The sequence below is a fragment of the Equus quagga genome, chromosome 1, assembly GCF_021613505.1.
Source record: "Equus quagga isolate Etosha38 chromosome 1, UCLA_HA_Equagga_1.0, whole genome shotgun sequence".
In the NCBI taxonomy this organism is placed as follows: domain Eukaryota; kingdom Metazoa; phylum Chordata; class Mammalia; order Perissodactyla; family Equidae; genus Equus; species Equus quagga.
In genome coordinates, this window is record NC_060267.1 from 185,786,991 (window position 1) to 185,806,941 (window position 19,951).

General features: G+C 46.2%; 1 protein-coding gene across 21 annotated transcripts in view; it reads right to left on the minus strand.

The window, feature by feature from the left end:
- PLCH1 (phospholipase C eta 1) overlaps window positions 1-19,951 on the minus strand; it is a 210,713-nt gene that overhangs the window by 29,701 nt on the left and 161,061 nt on the right. For 20 of the 21 annotated variants that reach the window (XM_046647157.1, XM_046647149.1, XM_046647044.1 and 17 more), the window contains one exon: window positions 15,457-15,564. The exons of the other annotated variant lie outside the window; for it this stretch is intronic. In XM_046647157.1, coding sequence (XP_046503113.1) covers window positions 15,457-15,564 — 108 coding nt within the window. The remainder of the gene's footprint in view (window positions 1-15,456; window positions 15,565-19,951) is intronic. 21 annotated transcript variants of the gene reach the window in all.

A 19,951-nucleotide genomic window follows, 5' to 3' on the forward strand; every position in this document is an offset into this window, starting at 1 on the left:
GAAAACCCACGTCCTTCCTCTGAGCTCACTGCGTAAGTAGAAAGAACCACTGATGACGCGTCATCACATCACTTAAGGTCACAGCTAACTTCAGACAAAGTGTCTGAGGACAAAAGTGTGTCCATATCTAGATGACGACGCAGGCAATTTCTAGGGGATGGAGGGACACAGGTTTCCTAAGTCTGCTCAGCACAGCCTCTTAGCCACCTTGTTCGGCGTGAACCCAAAGGCTGGCTCTGCTCACAGCTCAACCACCCTCTCACCTCCCACGTCCACACCTTCCTGCAAAGTCTCCAGCCACCTGCCCAGGGCCACCCCCGAAGGCAAGGGGAGGAGGGCTCCTCCACAAGAACAGCCCGTATTCCTCACACAGAGCCTCAGGCCGTGTCTCCACTGGCAAGTCGGTTACAAGAGACAGACTTGACCCTATTAAACCCCACAGAAGGGGCAGCTTTCTAGTTAATGGATTCACTTTCACAAAATTTTGTAAGAACCAGTAATGTAAACGCCCAAAGGGAGATGCGGACGGGGCCGAACTGCCTGTGTGAGCATCACACGCGGGAATATTGTTAATGCCTGGTGAACAAGGCCGGGGTCCTGAGGGAGATGCAGAGATGGAAGAGGGCTGGCCCTTGACCTCAGGAGCAGACAGCCCCTGAAGCTGACAAAGGCGTGTCCCCAAGCAGCACTTCCGTCTGCATGGCTGGCTCAGCCACGGTTCTGAGAAGGGACACAGCCTGGCCTTCCTGCCCGAATGGCCGAAATGGCCTCAAGGAGAGGCAGGGCAACTGGCACAGCTGGTGAGTGAGACCCCACCAGCGACCAAGGGCAGGGCCCTCCCGTCATCCTCAACCCAGTGCAGGCTCCGCGTTGGTAAAGTGTGTTCCGTGGACACAGAACAGGCTGAGTTTCTGAGGGCAGAGGCACAGGAGGAGAGTGATGAGGGTGAAGCTGGAGGAGGACTCTGGGGGCAGGCGTGGAGCTGCCAAGCTGCCACGTGGAGGAGTGTCTGAACCTGCAGCATGTGCAGACAGGGGACAGCGCCCCAGAGAAAAGGACAGACACACCAGCTCCCCTGACAGGCGCTGAGAGCCAGGCCGATGTGCCGGGGTGGATTCAACAAAGATGAGAGGGCGAGAGCAAAGTTTGCCTTGCATAAAACACACACACATTGAGCTGCCACATGTCCAGTGAGAAACATGAATGAGGCTCAACCCACCATCCCAGAACCCTCGGTGTCACAGTGCAGACACACAGGTCAGTGGACAATCACAAGCAGCAGCAAGCAGACATCGGGGTACAGGGGGCCACCTGCCCAGCCCTGGAGTGCAGGAGAGACTCCCAGGAGCAGATGACACCTGGGCCAAGCCTTGAAGACATGTGTCAGTCTCCCATCGCTGCTGTCACAAACTACCATGACCTGCCTCTTAAAGCAGCAGAAACTCGTCCTCTTGAAGTTCTGGAGGCAGGATCACAAGTCCAGGCATTGGTAGGGCTGGGCTCCTGCTGAAGCCCTGGGAAAGCTCCTTCCTGGCTTCTTTCCGTTTCTGGCAGCCCCCAGCACCCAGGGGGCGCACGGCAGAGGACCTCCCATGGCTGCCTTCTGTGTCCCTCTTTCATCCGTCTGACCCTCCTCTCACGAGGACACTTGTTACTGGACTTTTAGGGCCACCAGGCTACTCCAGGATGAGCTCATCTTGAGACCCTTAACTTAATTATTAATTACATCTGCAAAGGTTCTTTTTCCAAATAAGGTCATGGTCATGGGTGCTAGGGCAGGACTTGGACATGTCTTCTGTGGCCACAAATCAACCCACCACCACGAATATGCACTGACCATCCAGCAAAGGGTCGAGTGACAGCATTCCCACGTGAGCCAGAGCACGGAGAGACTGTTAACATGGGAACACGTGGAGAAAAGAGCACAGGTGTGGGCGTGTGCACATGTGTGCGTTTGCGTGTGTGCAGGAGAAGCAGCCAAGCCTCCCCCGTGCTGAGTCCGCAGAGTGCCTTCCGGTAACGCTGCACCTGAGCCGCCCAAAGCCCTTCAAGGCAGCACTATGACTCTCCAGATTTTACTCATAGTAACACATAGGCAGGAAGACTGTCCAGACATGCATGCCAAAGAAGCGGCTGACCCAGGACTTGAACCCAAGGCTTCCAGCCCAGAGCTCCAGGTCTGTGTCTGCACGCAATGCTGCAGCCAGCCCCTTGAGGCTGTCACAGTAAAGGAGAACCTCTGGAGACTCATGAATCAGAGCAGGTGCATATTTTAAACACCCGTTACTCCTATACGACGGCTGGGAAATACACAGCCACAATCCCTCTGCAGGAAACAGCAGGTTTCACAGGTCAGCAGGGACTCCAAGAAAAGAGCTCCAGGTCTCAAACGCCCAATGCATTTGATCAAGCGACCCAGAGACTGACAAACAGAGATGGCAGCACCCAGGGCACATGCCACATGCCACATGACCATCAGCTCCTTCCTGGCTCAGGCCGCGGGACAAGCCAGAGACCGTGATGAACTGTAGCCACCACGTCCAGACACCCCATCAGCAAAGCACAGACAAAAATATGGAGCCAGATGGTGGGTGCTGGTGAAATAACAAATGCTTAATACAAAGCTATAATTATTCACTTCACATCCACTGAACACTGGGAGTTGCTGGAGGAATGAAATTTATGCTGGTGGGTCTTTCTCTTCTCTGTGATTTACAGCATGAGAAAATTAGCCACCAGGGACAAATAAACGTGTGGCTAAGGTTTCACTAATATGTTATCGCTGAGTTCTGGAACCACACAGCAAACTAGACAGACACTGGAGCTCGCAGCCTGCCATCCATGTGCAGCTGCAGCAGTGACCACAATTGGACACGGAGCATCATGCTCCTTTGTCCTGAGCCAGTGGGAGAGAGGATGCCACAGCAGGGGTGTAGGGGAGGGGGGCAACCCTTCAACGTGGGGAGAGTCCCCACCAGACACACCCTCAGGGTGGCCAGTTCCGTTTCTGAGAGGTAAATGGGATCCAGGAGCACCCACCACGGGTAAATAAACACAAACACACTCTTGTTTGGTCTCCAGCCTGAAATAAAAGGATCCCAGGGAAGCAAGGCAGAGGGCTTCCCGAGCCACAGCCCCCAGCGTAGGCTGGGCAGCAGCAGGAGAGAGCGCAGCAGGGCTGGAGGGCTGCCCTCGAGGGAGGGGCCCTCTCGCACAGAGGCCCCACCTCTGCACATGCTGGAAGCCCCAGGCCACACCCTGGACCAGGAACACGGGAATCTCTGGGCCGGGACCTGGGCACTGGAAGTTCTGAAAGCTCTCCTGTCATCCCTGTGTACAGCCCAGGTTGAGGAATTTGCTTTAACAAAATGAAAACAAGACAGTGGAACATATCACCTGCCCCAACGTCCTTCTCCCTTTAGGCTGGAGTCCAGAGTCAGGAGGAACAATGGACAGGTCAGCTTCCCGCATGAGGCCCAGAGCTCCCAGAGCCCTGACCTGAGGGTGTCGTGCTGCAGGGCAGCTGCCCTCAGGCTCAGGTCCATACGTCCCTCCCCGTCCTGCCTACTCTGACAGCCCCCTGAAAACACCACTGCTCAGGACCCCTGTTATGACAACCGAGTAGGTCCTTGTTCCCGATGGTGTCTGATGATTGCTGAGCACAAACCACATGCCAGGCACTGTTCTTCACAGGGTTTGAACTTACTGAGCCCTCATGATAATCTTCCTCCTTTTTTTAAGTTAAATAATGATTTTGTGCTTTAGTACATGAAAAGTCAAATTTATGCAATCATGGCAGAGAGGACAAGAGGGACTTGTGCTCCAATGGGGACAAATCGCTTATTCCCACATCACAGAGACTGTTGACTCAGTTGCTGTCAGTAAGAATCAGACAGAATTTAGGATCGTGATCCTTTCTGTCTCAAGGTGTCTTAAAATAGCAAGAGTGCCTTTAATTGGTCCTCAGGGAGATCAGGAGAGAGATTTTTGGGCTTCGGGATGCTCAAGATATGATGGCCTATCACATCATGTGCTTGTGCAAGGTCAAGGGCACCCCAGGACTGCACACCTGCCCTCCTTGAGGTCAGGCATCCATTTCAGCCAGGAGAGGACATGTTCCCCACAGTGCAGAGCTAACAGGGACAGCTCCATTCCAGGAAGGTAATGTGACTTACGAAGGTGGAGTCAGGCAGAGAAGCTGCAGCCACATTCTGAAGCATTATTTTAATGTCCATTTAGAAGACGAGGATAAAGAAACCGAGGCACAGCACTGTGGAGGAGTGATGCCAGCATCATGGCAGAGTGAGCTGTTCCTTTTGTCTCTCCCCTCTAAGTTACAACTAAACAGACATCCATTAACCAAGAGGAATCCCACACAGCACAACAGGATGTCTGAGAGACTCACCAGCCATGCAGCTGACAGTGGGTGGACTGGATCCCGGGAGGTAGGGGAACAAGGTGAGTGCACCCCTCCACCTCCCTGGTGGCAGCAATGCAGGTGGTTGGATCCTCACACAGTGGCCGGCACTTCTATGAGTGGAGGTGGGGACACCTCAGCCTGCACATGAACACACTGAGAGGTGCAGCCTGACCTGCAGAAGCACCAACTACCGTGGCAGCCCCACCTGGGCAAACGCTCCTCATCAAAGGGTGGCAGCTCAGCCTGCATGAAGGCACCCTACCTGCCAAGCACAGCAGCCCAACCAGACTTGCCTGTGAGGCCAGCAGCCCCACCCATGCAAAGGCAGCCCATCCACCAAGAAGAGAGGCCCTGCCTGCATGAACACGACCTGCTGAGCAATTGCAGCCAGCCCATGCAAATGCAGAGCAGAACCAGCACAGCCACAAGCAGATGGGGCAGAATCAGGAACACAGCACCTGGCCCCCACAGCAGTGGCAGGTGGTATCTGCAACCTGATACTACCACAAATGCGCCAACAGAGGATCAATGCATCAAGGAGCAGAAGAACTACAGTAACACTTCAGAGCAGAAGGAAAATGACAGGTCTCCAGAAACCAGTCCTGAAGTCACAGAAGATGACAATCTAAATGACAGAATTCAAAATAGTTGTCATAAAGAAAACACAAAAAGTTCAATGAGCTCAGGAATAAAATTAACAAGCAGAGAGATTGAAATCTAAAAACAATAAACCAAACAAATTCTGGAAAGGAAGAACATAATTAATGACATGAAAAATAATCTAGAATCCTTAAAAAATAGAGGTGATGTTATGGAGGACAGAATTAGTGATTTAGAGAATAGAAATACAGAAATGCTTCAGATGGAGAAGAGAGAATGAAGATTTTTTTAAAAACTGAGGAAGTTCTTCAAGAAATATCCAACTCAATTAGGAAAAACAACATAATGATTATATGTATTCCAGAGGGAGAAGAAAGGGAGAAAAGACGAGAGAGCTTTTTCCGAAGAGAACTTCCCAAACCTGGGGAAGAAACTGGACTTACAAGTACATGAAGCCAACAGAACTCCTAACTACATCAGTGCAAAAAGACCTTCCCCAAGGCATATAATAGTAAAACTGGTAAAAACCAATGACAAAGAAAAATATTAAGGGCAGCAAGGCAGAAGAAAATAACTTACATAACCTTTCAGCAGATTTCTCAGCAGAAGCCTTATGGGCTAGGAGAGAATGGAGTCATATATTCAAAATTCTGAAAGACAAAAATTTTCAACCAAGAATATACTATCCAGTGAAATTATCCTTCAGATACAATGGAGAAATAAAAACTTTCCCAGATAAACAAAAGTGAGGGAGTTCATCACCACTAGACTTTCCTTACAAGAGATGACCAAGGATGCCCTCATACCTGAAACAAAAAAGCAAAGGTTTACAAAGCAAGGAGATAAACAGACAAAATCAGAGAATTGCAGCTCTCTACCAGAACAGGTTAGCAAACATTTAATTATAACTTAAAAGATGAAGGGAAGGAAAGCATCAAAAATAACTATAAACACTTCAACTTAGTCACAAACTCACAATACAACACTGAGTAATTTGAGACAACAATAACTCAGAAGGAGAAGAGGAAACGGAGGGAACCTGCTTAGGCTAACAGAGATAAGAGGCTATCAGAAAACAGACTATCTCATCTATGAGATCTCTTCTACAAACCTCATGGTAACCACTAAACAAAAAGTCAGAGCAGAGCCACAATTCATAAATAAAGAGAAAACTGAGATAACCATCACAGAAAACCACCAAACTAAAATGGCCGTCAGAAATACAAGAGAAGAGAAACAATGGAAATACAGAATAACCAGAAACCAAGAGATAAAATGGTTAGTATTAAGCCCTCATATATCAATAATCACTCTAAATGTAAATGGATTAAATTCTCCAATCAAAAGACACAGAGCGGCTGGATGGATTAAAAAACAAAACCGAACAACATACTGCCTCCAGGAAACACAGCTCTTAAGACAAACATAGGCTAATAGTGAAGGGATGGAAGATGATACTCCAAGCAAACGGCAAGCAAAAGAAAGCAGGTTTTCCCATAACTGTATCAGACAAAGCAAACTTCTAGATAAAAAAGACAATGAGAGACAAAGAGGGGCTGTATATAATGAAAAAGGGACATTCCACCAAGAGGACATAACACGTACGCATATATATGCACCTGACACAGGAGCACCAGAGGACATAAAGCAACTACTAACAGACCTAAAGGGAGAAATTGACAGCAACACAATAATGGAAGGAGATCTCAACACCCCACTTACATCAGTGGATAGATCCTCTGGACAGAAAGTCAATAAGGAAAGAGTGGCCTTAAACGAAACACTAGCCCAGATGGACTTAATATAAATAAAACCTTCCATCCAAAAACAGCAGAAAACAAATTCTTCTCCAGTGCACATGGAACATTCTCAAAGATAGACTGTATTTTGGAAAACAAGGCAAGGCTCAATAAATTTAAGAAGACTGAAATCATATCAAGCACCTTTTCCAACCATATTGCTATGAAACTAGAAAGCAACTACAAGAAAAAAGCTGGGAAAGTCACAAATATGTGGAAACTAAACAAAATGCTACTGAGCAACCAATGGATCAATGAAGAACTCCAAAGAGAAATAAAAAAATACCTGGAAACAAATGAAAATGAAAACACACCATATCAACTCATAGAGGGAAAGTGGTCCTAAGAGGGAAATTCATAGCAGTACAGGCCAATATCACTGATGAATACAGATGCAAAAATCCTAAACAAAATATTAGCAAATTGAATACAGCAATACATTAAAAGGATCATATTCCATGATCTAGTGTGATTTACACCAGGGACACAGGGATGGTTCAACATCCACAAATCAATCAATGTGATACACCAAATTAACAAAATAAGGAATAAAAGTCACATGATCATCTCAATAGAGGCAGAGAAAGAATTTGGCAAGACCCAACATCCATATGTGATTAAAAAAAAAAAACTCTCAATAAAATGGATATAGAAGGAAAGATCCTCAGCATAATAAAGGCCTTATATGATAAACCCACAGCCAACATTATACTTAATGGGGAAAAACTGAAATCTGTCCCTCTGAGAACAGGAACAAGACAAGGGTGCCTACTCTCACCACTCTTATTTACCCTAGTCCTGGAGGTTTGGGCCAGAACAATTAGGCAAGAAAGAGAAATAAAAAGAATCCAAATTGGGAAGGAAGAAGTGAAACTCTCACTACTTGTGGATGTGATTCTATACATAGAAAACCCTAAAGAATCCACCAGAAAACTATAGAAATAATCAACAACTACAACAAAGTTGCAGGATACAAAGTCAACTTACAAAAATGAGTAGTGGGCCAGTCCTGGTAGCTTAGTGGTTAAATTCAGTACACTGTGCTTTGCTGGCCCAGGTTTGGTTCCCAAGCATGACCTATACCACTCATCTGTCAGTGGCCATGCTGTAGCGGTAGCTCACATACAAAAAGAGAGGAAGACTGGCAACAGATGTTAGCTCAGGATGAATCTTCCTCAGAAAAAGAAAAAAGTCATTGCATTTCTATACAAGAATAGCGAACTAGCAGAAATAAAAATCAAGAATACAATCCCATTTACAATAGCAACAAAAAGAATAAAATATCTAGGAATAAATTTAACCAAGCAGATGAAAGAACTATACACTGAAAACTATAAGACATTATTAAGAGTCATTGAAGAAGCCATAAAGAAATGGAAAGAAATTCCATGCTTACAGACTATATGAATAAACATAGTTAAAATGTCCCTATTACCTAAAGCAATCTACAGATCCTATGCAATCCCAATTATAATCCCCATGACATAGAACAAAGAAATCAGAAATAGAAAAAGGATCCTAAAATTTACAAGGAATGACAACAGACCCCTAACAGCTGAAGCAACACTGAGAAAAAAAAGAAAAAACTAGAGGTATCACAATCCCTGATTTCAAAATATACTACAAAGCTACAGTAATCAAACAGTATGGTACTGGCACAAAAACAGATACATAGATCAATGGAACAGAATAGAGAGCCCAGAAATACACCCACACATCTACAGACAGCTAATTTTCGACAAGGGAGACAAGAACATACAATGGAGAAAGGAAAGTCTCTTCAATAAATAGTGTTGGGAAAACTGGACAGCCACATTCAAAAGAACGAAAGCAGACCATTATCTTACAACATACACAAAAATTAACTCAAAATGGATTAAAGAGTTGAATGTAAGATCTGAAACTCTAAAACTCTCAGAAGAAAATATAGGCAGTACCCTCTGACATCAGTCTTAGCACTATCTTTTCAAATACCACGGTCTACTCAGGCAAGAGAAACAAAAGAAAAAACAAGCAAATGGGACTACATAAGACTAAAAATTTTCTGAAAGGCAAAGTAAACCATGAACAAAGTGAAAACACAACCCATCAACTGGGAGAAAATATCTGCAAATCATATATCTGACAAGAGATTAATTTCGAAAATAAAGAACTTATACAACTCAACAAAAAAAAAGCAAACTACCTGATCCAAAAAGGGGCAGAGGATATGAAGAGATATTTTTCCAAAGAAGATATACAGATGGCCAACAGGTACATGAAGAGATGTTCAACATCACTAATCATCAAGGAAATGAAAATCAAAACTACAATGAGATATCACCTTACACCTGTCAGAATGGCTATAAACAACAAATGTTGGAAAGGATGTGGAGAGAAGAGAACCCTCATACACTGCTGGTGGGAATGCAAACTGGGAAGCCACTACAGAAAACAGTACAGAGATTCCTCCAAAAATCAAAAATCAAAATACCATACGACCCAGCTATTCCACTACTCTGTACTTATCCAAAGAACTTAAAATCAACAATTCAAAGAGACTTACGCAGCCCTACATTCACTGCAGCATTATTCACAATAGCCAAGACATGGAAGCAACCCAAGTACCCATCAACTGATAACTAGATAAAGAAGATGTGGTGTATACATATACAATGGAATACTACTCAGCCATAAAAAAGATAAAATCGCCCCATTCACAACAACATGGATGGACCTGGAGGGTATTATGTTAAGGGAAATAAGCCAGACAGAGAGGGACAAACACCATATGATTTCACTCATATGTGGAAGATAAACAAACACATGGACAAAGAGAACAGATCGGTGGTTACCAGAGGGGAAGGGGGTGGGGGGAGGGCACAAGGGGTGAAGGGGCACATATGTATGGCAACAGATAAAAACTAGACTATCAGTGGTGAACACGATGCAGTCTACACAGAAACTGATATAATGTGCACCTGAAATTACACAGTGTTATAAGCCAATACGACTTCAGTAAAATAATTTTTTTAAAAAAGAAAGAAACTGAGGCACAGAGAGGTCGGTGAGCTCCTCAAGGTCATACAGGTACCAGCGGGCTCTGAACCTGGGCTCTGGCCTGAGCCTGTGCATTTGGCGACTGCACACAGCATTTCATCTGACCTGCTCTGGGGCTCCAGCCCGGCCTTGGCTCATCCTCTGAATTCACCTTCCACCAGGTCAACCCCACACACACACCAGTCATTCAGTTTGTTACTCGTTGCTTCCTCCATTGTGGTACATGTGTCTCTCCAGCTAGACGAACTCCCTGAAAGGCACACATGTGGGTCACACACCACCACCCCCGAGAGTGAGGGTGGGCGGCGTGCACTCCTCACCTGAATTAACCATGACATCAATCACTTCCTCTTTCACAACCATTTCCCACATCTGTAAACAGCTGCAAATGAGAGTTTCTGCCCTGTTGCCACTGTTATGGGAAAGGGATGAAATCCTGTGCGTTAAGTCCTCAGTGTGGTGCTGGTGCTTAGTGAGGGCCCCACAAACGTCAGGCGTGTGAAAGCCGCTTTAGCCAAGGTGGAAAAAATAATAGTACAGCGTCAGGAAAGCAGCAGAAGGTCTGTTCCTCTCAAGCTTAAGCGCACATTTTTAAATCTTACTAGAGCAACCACGCTTTATTTACTTTAAGAAAAAGTACTCTGTGATGAATGTGAGTCTGGGCATGTGCCTCCATGCACACACATGGGTCACACATAGGGCGGTATCCACACACGCTTTGAAGTCCTCACTGCTCCAATGGTAGAAGAAATAAAAAGAGAAAACTTGTAGTCTTGGTCAAAAACAAAATAAACAAGGGGCTGGCCCCGTGGCCTGGTGGTTAAGTTAGGCATGCTCCACTTCGGCAGCCTGGGTTTGCGAGTTCGCATCCCGGGCATGGATCTACATCAGCCATGGCTGTGGGAGCATCCCACATATAAAACAGAGGAAGACTGGCACAGGTGTTAGCCCAGGGCTAATCTTCCTCAGCAAAAACATAATAATAATAAAAATAAAGAAGACCACTGCCAACATAAATGCAGCCAAGCTCCACATTCACAGCAGGCAGAGTGGCCAAGAGCTTATACCTCACAGTTTAATAATACTAAAGGTGCCCCATGTGCTGTGGAGATAAGAGCTGGTCTCACAGCAGGGAACCAATGTACTAGAGAAAGCTGGAACGGGTCCCTGCTTATTGCAGGAAACATTTAAAAAGAACTACTCTATGGAAATATACAATCTAACATCAAAAGAGGCAGGAGTAAGATGACAACAGAATAGTGGGTTTGCTCGCTGGCTGGATGGGGGCATCTTCAGCACCTCCTGGGCCAGAGGGCCCCAAGCCACCGACAAAGGTCTGTAGGAACCTGAGGCACAGGAGGGCTGCGGGGAGGCGCAGGGCTCGGTGAAAGCAAGCCCAAAGCCACTAGACAAGAAGGGTGGATACTGAGAGAGAACAGAAGGAAGATTGCTGCACTCAAAACTGAGCCTTCAACCCCAAACTCTAACCTACAAGGCAACCGATGCTGACACAGCCCAAAACATCAACATGTGGAAAGGGATTCACTGCTTCACTGTAAAATAAGCGTGTTCACACACCCAAAATATGAAGAAATAGCCCCATAAAAAGAACAAGAAACTAAGAAGCCAAAAATAAAAGAAGAACCGGTGTCTATGAAAAAGAGCCAATAACAAACTCTGTACCGTCACTGAAATTAAAAGAACAGCTGCGATAAACTCTAGACCAGACACAGTCAAAGGGGCAACTAACGAACTGAAAAATAAACACATAAATGGTACCAGAACTGAGCACAGAGATAAAGAGAATATTAAAGAAGAATTAAGTGACAGACAATAGACTGAGAGATCCCAACACAAATCTCATGGGACTTCCAGAAAAAGATGACTAAAGGAACTGCACAGAAACATATTCAAAGGAAAAAAGGGCTGAGAATTTTCCAGAACAAAAGAAAACTTGAGCTCTCTGACAGGAAGTCAACATTCCTAGTCACCTAACAGTGAAATCACAGAACGACTGGAACGGGAAGGAAGGACAGAAGCCCAAGCAAGGGAGACAAGCGAGTGAGCAGCAGGCTCCTCAGCAACAGCAGCTCCCAGAAGACAAGGCCTTGAAATGCGAGGGAAACACGTCCGCAGACATGACACGTGCAGGACCTTTGACAGCAACCGATTGGTCCCCTTCCTTGCCGGTAGGGCGGAGGCTCAAGTTGCATCATGAACTAGAAACAGCCCCACCCTCCCAGTGCCCTTGCACCCCTCACCCGGCTGCCAGCACACCCAGCACGCAGACGTTTAGTCTCTGAGCCAATCTTGGGGGCAAGCCCTGGGCCTCAGCAGGCAGCTCACCCCTTCCAGGAACACGGCAGCCTTAAACCAAGAAGCCCGTAATCCCTCTTACAACGGCTCCATCACACAAGCCACTAGGAAAGAAGCCTCTGCAGCTGATGCAGAAGGAGGAGGGGACACCCCTGGTGACCAGTGCGACATGCACAGGGCTGACAGCGGTCTAGGGGGGCTGTTACAGGCTCCTGTGCCAGGGCTCGTCTCAACTTGCCGGCAGGCTTGGTGTTCATGGCACGAGCTTCACGCAGCAGAGGGAGCTGCATTTGTGCCCGAGGGGCTGCCAAACCCAGACCCAGAGGGTCAAGAAACAGTGGCTGGAGCTCTCAGCACAGGAGGAAAGCCATCGGAGGCTGACACGTGGGCACTGACGCTAGAGGACCCACGGAGACCAGCAGCGGTGGGCAGCCTCTGCCTGTTTCGGGGTGGCCGGACCGCATGATGAGGGGGCAGCATCCTGTCCTTGAGATTAGATTCTCGGCCACCGAACACATCCTTTACCTGTGGCTTACACATCACGAGCCAGGTCTCCTCTACGGCTGCAGTCAGAAAACAATGAGGCAGAAGCTTCAAGGATTCAATTAATCCAACAACAGAAAGCATCTATCACAAGAGCAGAAACTTCCGATGTGGCTGAATCCCTCGTTAGAGAACAGAGCTGGGAAGGCCCCGCCCCCACTCTGTTCCCAATGCCAGGCAAGGCCGGGGAGCCGCCCATCCTGTTTCTGACCTGGGCTGTTCCCTCTGCCTGGAACCTCCTTCTTGGATTCACGTGGCAACTCTTTACTTCTTTCCAGTCTTGCCCACCTGCTGCCTCCCTGAGCGACCTTTCCCGCCATCCCACCTAAGACTCCTGCAGCTCTTTGCACACACACTTGCACACACCCTGTCTATACTCCTCCCTCCCTTTTTCCCCTGAGCAATTATCACACCCAGTACTCATCTGTTTGTTTCTTGTCGATCCTCCTCTTCTCCCACTAACGTATAAACTCCATGAAGGCAGAGAATTTTGTCTGTTTTGTTCACGAGTATAAAACCAACACCTGCAACATCACGGCCATGATCTCCAGCAGGAGACGCTCAACAAAAATGTGCTGAATGTGCAACGGGTCTTGTATAAACCTCCCGAGAGCTATTGCTCCTATAAAACCCTGTTAACTTTGAACTGAGGCTGAGAACCTCCTCTGCGATAATTGTTGCCTCACATGAGCTACATGCAGTGTGTCCTCTGTTGCAGAAACATGATCAGGCTTTCAGTTTAGGTCAGACAGTTCATATCAACACTCAGACAAAGCGTCCGCTGACAAGAGGACAGGGTGACACTTTGGCTTTCTAAATACAGAATCACCTTTTCTCAGAAGAGCTCAAAAACAGAGAAGAAAGATTGGAAAAAGTGGAGTGAAAACTTTATGCACTTCCACTGGAAGGCTTGTTCTCTATCATTTTCTCTCCTAAAGTCAACAAGAGCCACCTGGACAACTTTACAATTAAAGCGCTCTCTGCTCTCACTTGGGCCCAAACCAGGAGCCTAGTGAGGTGAGGGCCACCTCTGCGGATCATGTTCTAACAGCCGCCTGTGTGGGCTCCTGGACACCAACAAACAGACTGTGGAGACAGAGGAACCCAGGAGCGTGTTTTCACAAGTGAAGTTACTGGTTTGTCTCCATAAAACTACAGCTAGCTCTCCATCATAACCACAGATGTCTAACCTGGAAAGTTAGAAGGCTCACTGACAGGAGAAGAACAGTTACATACGTGGGTGGGTCTAGAAACCAGAACGACCTAGATTCTACTCAGAGAAATAAAGGGCTGCACTGTGATAGCAGTTAAACCTCCACCTCCCATTTTCACTACAAACAGCATTCCCTGAACACACAACTCAGTCGGACCTCTGTGCCCTGCTCTCCAATGACAGACTACTCTGAGGCCAAGAGATTCGTGAAACAAGATGCAAAGATAATGGAAATCAGAGGCAAAAATTTGGTTTATAAAGTAAAGGTAAAAATTGACCTAAATTACCCATAATCACAAATAATTAATTACAATAATAGCAAATATCTAGAAGAGCAGAAAAGAAATTATGTAAAATATTAACCGTATTTTCACTTATGAAAATCTATGTATAGTAATTTGCTGTGACCACAGCCCTGCTGGAGGTCTTTAACTAAATATAAAGTACTAAAAGGCAGGAGACGGATGCAGGCGGCAATGCTTCCTTTTCCCTCCAAACTGAACCTTCTCCACTCCATCCTCCTAAAGTGCAGCAAAGCCAGGACAGCGGGGTCCACAAGACCTGAGCCATTGCTGAGCTGTGCGCCCTGGAAATGACGGCAGCTCCCACTGGCCCCCCAGGAGGGCACCAAGTTACCATGATCTGGAAGAGAGGGCTCTTTTTAACAATGTAATAACTGAATTCAGGGCAACGGTGCACACTCGAAGATTTTGTACAAAATTTCTGTTTTCCAGAAGGCAGAAAATAGTCCTGATATCTGGAGGAAAACCACTTTTCTGCAGGAATGAAACGGTAAATCCTCCAACAAACCAGCATGAGCGGGTGCTGTTCTCAGGTGTCACTTGATCCTGGCACCACCTGGGGGGCCAGGAAATCCTGGCCCCTTGGAAGGAGGGGGTCTCCTCACACCTTCATCCCCCCAAGGTCTGCATCCCCTGGACACCTAGCTATGTGTGCTTTCTACAAGGCGGCCCCTTGATCCAGAACAGGGGTCTGAAGCACCACGCAGATAACAAACCATTCTACACCATTTTACTTAAGTGGCAAATTAAAGATTTAGCCAAGAGTCCCAGGTCTGGAAGAGCCTGGAAACCCTCCAGCCCCAGGCACGTTTCCTCAGGGAGGGCGGGCATCCTGGAGAAGTAGACCCAGCACGGTGGGTTCCGCGGGTGACAGGCCGTGTGGTGGGGCTGCTGCAGGAGACAAGCTGACGCCAGTTTACGTCATCAAAGACAGCGACACTTCCGGCCACAATCTGAGTTTTGCCCAAGTTAAGAGAGGAGAGGATTTGTCCCTGGAGAGAGGGTAGGATAGTTAACCACAACTTCCCTTCCAAATCTAAGACACAAGGATCCTTGACTCATTCACTCAATAAACACTTGAGTGTCTGTGCACCAGCACACTAAGTAGTTTTCAATAAATATCCTTTTCACAATGACAGCTATCTCATTTGCTGTACGCCAACCCAGCAGCAACGTTTACAGCTGCACAGAGAGGGTGGAAGTCACACCACGCCTGTGACTTACACAGTGAAGCCTGAACTTGCACTCGTCTTCAATTTCATCTGCACTGTCCTCGTCAGAAACGTCCCCTTCCTCTGCATCATCTCCAAGGTGATAAGGCAACTTCTTGCCCTGAAACACAACAAAACACTCAATTAAAAATGAAAATAATTTCACAATAGCCAAAAGGTGGAGTAAGCCAAGCGTCCACCAGCAGATGAGTGGATAAACAAAATGTAGCACATGCACACGATGGAAAATTATTCAGCCATAAGAATGAAGGAAATTCTGACACATGCTACAATGTGGATGAACCTTAAGGTCACTGGGCCAAGCAAAATAACCCCATCACAAAAAGACAAATATTGTCTGCTTCCACTTATATGAGACACCTAGTGTCCAATTCATAGAGACAGAAAATAGAATGGTGGATACCAGCAGCTGTGGGGAGGGAGGTGGGAGGGGTTCATTCAGTGTGGAGTTTCAGTTCTGCAAGATGAGAGGACTTCTGGAGGTCACACGGCAATGTGAACAGACTTAACACAGCTGAGCTGTGCACTTAAAACTGGTTAAGATGGTAGGCAAACTTAACGCTACATGTATCTTACCACAGTTGAAACTTTTAAAAAGTGAAAAAAATAGAATGTGTTATCCCTCGGCCAACCATTACTTCACACTGACCAGAAAGTAGATAGTTTGTATCAGGGGTAAAACAAGGGGAGAAAAGACTTTCAAAAACGGCAGTTTTATTATTTTCAATTAAATAGATGCTATATTTACAAATAAAAGTCAGACCTGGCTTCTTTTCAAGAATATGACTCATCGCAAGGATCACACCACCCAGGCCCTCAAGAGTGGCTTGTCCTCCTACACAGGGCAAATGTGCCCTTTCCATGGATGGGCCATGTCCCCCTGCACCGGCCAGCTCCCTGTTCACAGACAACGCAATGAGCCCGGCCAGCTGGCACATGCCCCCACAACTGCTCACCAACCCACTGTAGGAATCGGGCCTTTTGAGAAGAAGGGGGAATTCTTGTATGAAAATGGTAAGAAACTCAAGTTACAGAAGACACTATGATCTCAATGATGTGTGAAAACTCAGAGAAAACTCTGGCAAGAAATATGGTCGATTATTAACGCTAAGTATCTCTAGGTAACAATGTGACAAGTTTTAGTATCTCCAGGTACCAGTGAGACGGGCGTTAGTATCTCCAAGTAACAGTGTGATGGGTGTTAGTATCTATAGGTAACAGTGTGATGAGAGTTAGAATCTCTGGGTAATAATGTGAGGATGTTAGTATCTCTGGGTAATACTGTCACAGTGTTAGTATCTCTGGGTAACAGTGTGCCAAGTTTTGGTATCTCTGGGTAATACTGTGACAGTATTAGTATCTCTGGGTAACAGCGCCACAGGGTAGTATCTCTGATGAGGGCTCTGGGGCAGCTAACTGTCTGTATCACAAAGGGAGGTGACCTCAAGCAGCAAGGACTATTACCAGGAAACTGAGTGGCCCCAGGATCTCCTCGAGAAAGCAGGTAGAACCAGGCTCTGAGGCTAAGTGGCCAAGTCGTTGTGGCAAGAAGCCTCTAAAATACTACCAGTGGTTCCTACCTCTTGGTATTGATGCCCTTCTGCAACCTCTTCCCTCCTACATGCCTCCTCCTCAGATCTCTCTCCGTCTGTCTCTCTCTGGCTCTGGCTCTTGCTCTTGCTCTTGCTCTCGCTCTGATATTGTGAGCTGTGCCATGGAGAGGCCCACAGTGCAAGGACTTGAGAGGTCTCTAGCCAAGAGCCTCTAAGGAGTGGAAACGGGCCAACAGCCACTAAAGTGGAGGTGGCTCCTGTCCCTGGTGAGCCTGGAGACAATGGTAGCACTGCTGACACCTTGGCTGCAGTCTCATCAGAGACTGTTAGCAGAGGCCCCAGCTAAGCCACTCCTAGATTCCCGACCTACAGACACTAAGGGAGAATATATGCTTGTGTCTCAAGATGCTAATTTTGGGGGTAATGGGTTGTGCATTTATAGATAATTAATACGATCGCCAATCAAAATCATGGGGCAGAACTAACACACCAGAGTTACCACTTCAGCACGACTAAGCACACACTCACAGCCTTTGACTCCACTACACACGACAAACACCAGGCAGTGCTGCCAGAAAGTATGCCCTTGGCCCTGAGCACAGCTGCCACGGCTGTGTGCCCTCGCTGAGACAGCTTCCACTTGGCCCACCTCCCCAGTCTCTTGCCTGCACATCTGATGTGGGGCAGGTTCACTTGACAGCTGGCACCTGGACCACGTGCCCACAGGCCAGCTCTAGGGGAGGCTGCAGAAGCAGACATCCAGCATTCTGGGATCCTCTGAGGGGATTCCTCAGACAAGGAAGGACATCCATATGCACGGCAGCCAAACTGATGATATTCTAAATATCATCCCAGACCACCATCTGGACTGGTCTTCTCTCCACCGAGCCCCAGCGATTTCAGCTGCTTCTGCCCCGCACAGCACCGCTGTCCCCAGTGCTCTGGGTCTTCCTCCCTCTTCAGGACCACTACGAGTCAGGTCTTCAGAGGAGTCTCCTTCCCAGTTTCCCTGACCTGTCCTGAGACCCAAAGCTCCTGACTTTATTAGGTCCTCAGCACAGTGACAATTTCAAAGTTATTCAATCACTTATGTAACGAAAACAACATATATGTTAAGAATCCAGACTCTTGGAGTTTGGATACTTGAACATTTTCTTTAATTTACAGAGGGACATTTATAGGAGTAAAAAAGTGGGATTGAACTTGCCTTCATACTGATAATGTACTATTATATTCCTTATTTGTGTGAGCTATCTACAAAGGGAAAACAACATTCTTTTCTTTCTTTTCTACAAGAATACATAAAGATAGATGTATAGATTTATACATATAGATGATTCTAAATAAATACAGTGAAACGTTTCTTCATTTCCTCCTGTGTATCATTAATAACAAGGTAGCTCAGAATTAAGGCATTTATGTCTGTATACTATCACAGGTCTTATTGATACAGAAGGCTCCTAAAAAATGAATTTATTTTTCTTTATTTTGGGGGACAATGGTAGAGTAGCTATGATAATACAGCAGCACCAGAAATAAGGCAGGCAGCTGAGTGGTAACCAGAGAGATTCAGGAACTATGGACGTCGAGATATAAAACTCCTTTTATTTGTTCACCACCAACTATTTACTCAGAGTTGGCAGGCGCCAAGACAGATCTACACACAAGACATTTTAAATGTAGTGATAGCAGGTCCCTCTTTTGAAATAGCATCCAAGCCAATAGATTTTTCAAATGTTCAGCAGAACAGAGCTAACAAGCATGAGAAATAACATCAGCAAGCAGGGAACAGCAATCCTCAAGTGGTGCATTTGGCTCTGATACCAAAGGACGGAACAGAAAGCCCAAGCTGATGAGCAGGTGAGGGCAGGACGCTAAGCTTAAACACAGCTTCACTGAAGTGTGGTGAGCCTGAGGGAGCAGAGAGAGCTGCCCCCTCAGAGCACCCACAAGGTGCCCTCGATTTCAGCCCTTTCAACGTCTAGTCACAGGCACACCTCGGAGATACTGAGGTACCATCCCACCACAATAAAGTGAATATTGCAATAAAGCAAGTCACACGAATTTTTTGGTTTCCCAGTGTGTATAAAAGTTATCTTTATGCTATAGTCTATTAAGTGTGCAATAGCATTATGTCTAAAAAACAATGTACATACCTTAATTAAAAAATACTTTATGCTAAAAAATGCTAACCATCATCTGAGCCCTCAGTGAGTTGTAATCTTCTTGCTGGTGGAGGGTCTTGTTGATTGATCAGGGTAGGATGATCGCTGAAGGCTGGAGTGACTGTGGCAATTTCTTAAAATAAGACAACAATGAAGTTTGCTGTATTGATTGACTCTTCCTTTCATGAACGATTACTCTGTAGCACATGATGCTATTTGATAGCATTTTACCCACAGCAGAACTTCTTTCAAAATTGAAGTCAGTCCTCTCAAACCCTGCTGCTGCTTTATCAAAGTTTATGTCATATTCTAAGTCCTGTGTTATCATTTCAACTATCTTCACAGCATCTTCACCAGGAATAGATTCCATCTCAAGAAACCTCTCTTTGCTCACCCATAGGAAGCAACTCTTCATCCATTCAAGTTTTATCATGAGACTGCAGCAATTCAGTCACATCTTCAGGCTCCATTTCTAATTCTAGTTCTTTTGCTGTTTCCATCACATCTGCAGTTACTTCCTCCACTGAAGTCTTGAACCCCTCAAAGTCATCCGTGAGTGTTGGAATCAACTTCTTCCAAACTCCTGTTAATGTTGATATTTTGACCTCTTCCCACAAATCTCAAATGTTCTTAATGGCATCTAGAATGGTGAATCCTTTTTAGAAGTTTTTCAATTGACTTTGCCCAGATCCATCAAAGGAATCACTATCTATGGCAGCTATAAACTTACGAAATATATTTCTTAAATGATAAGATTTGAAAGTCGAAA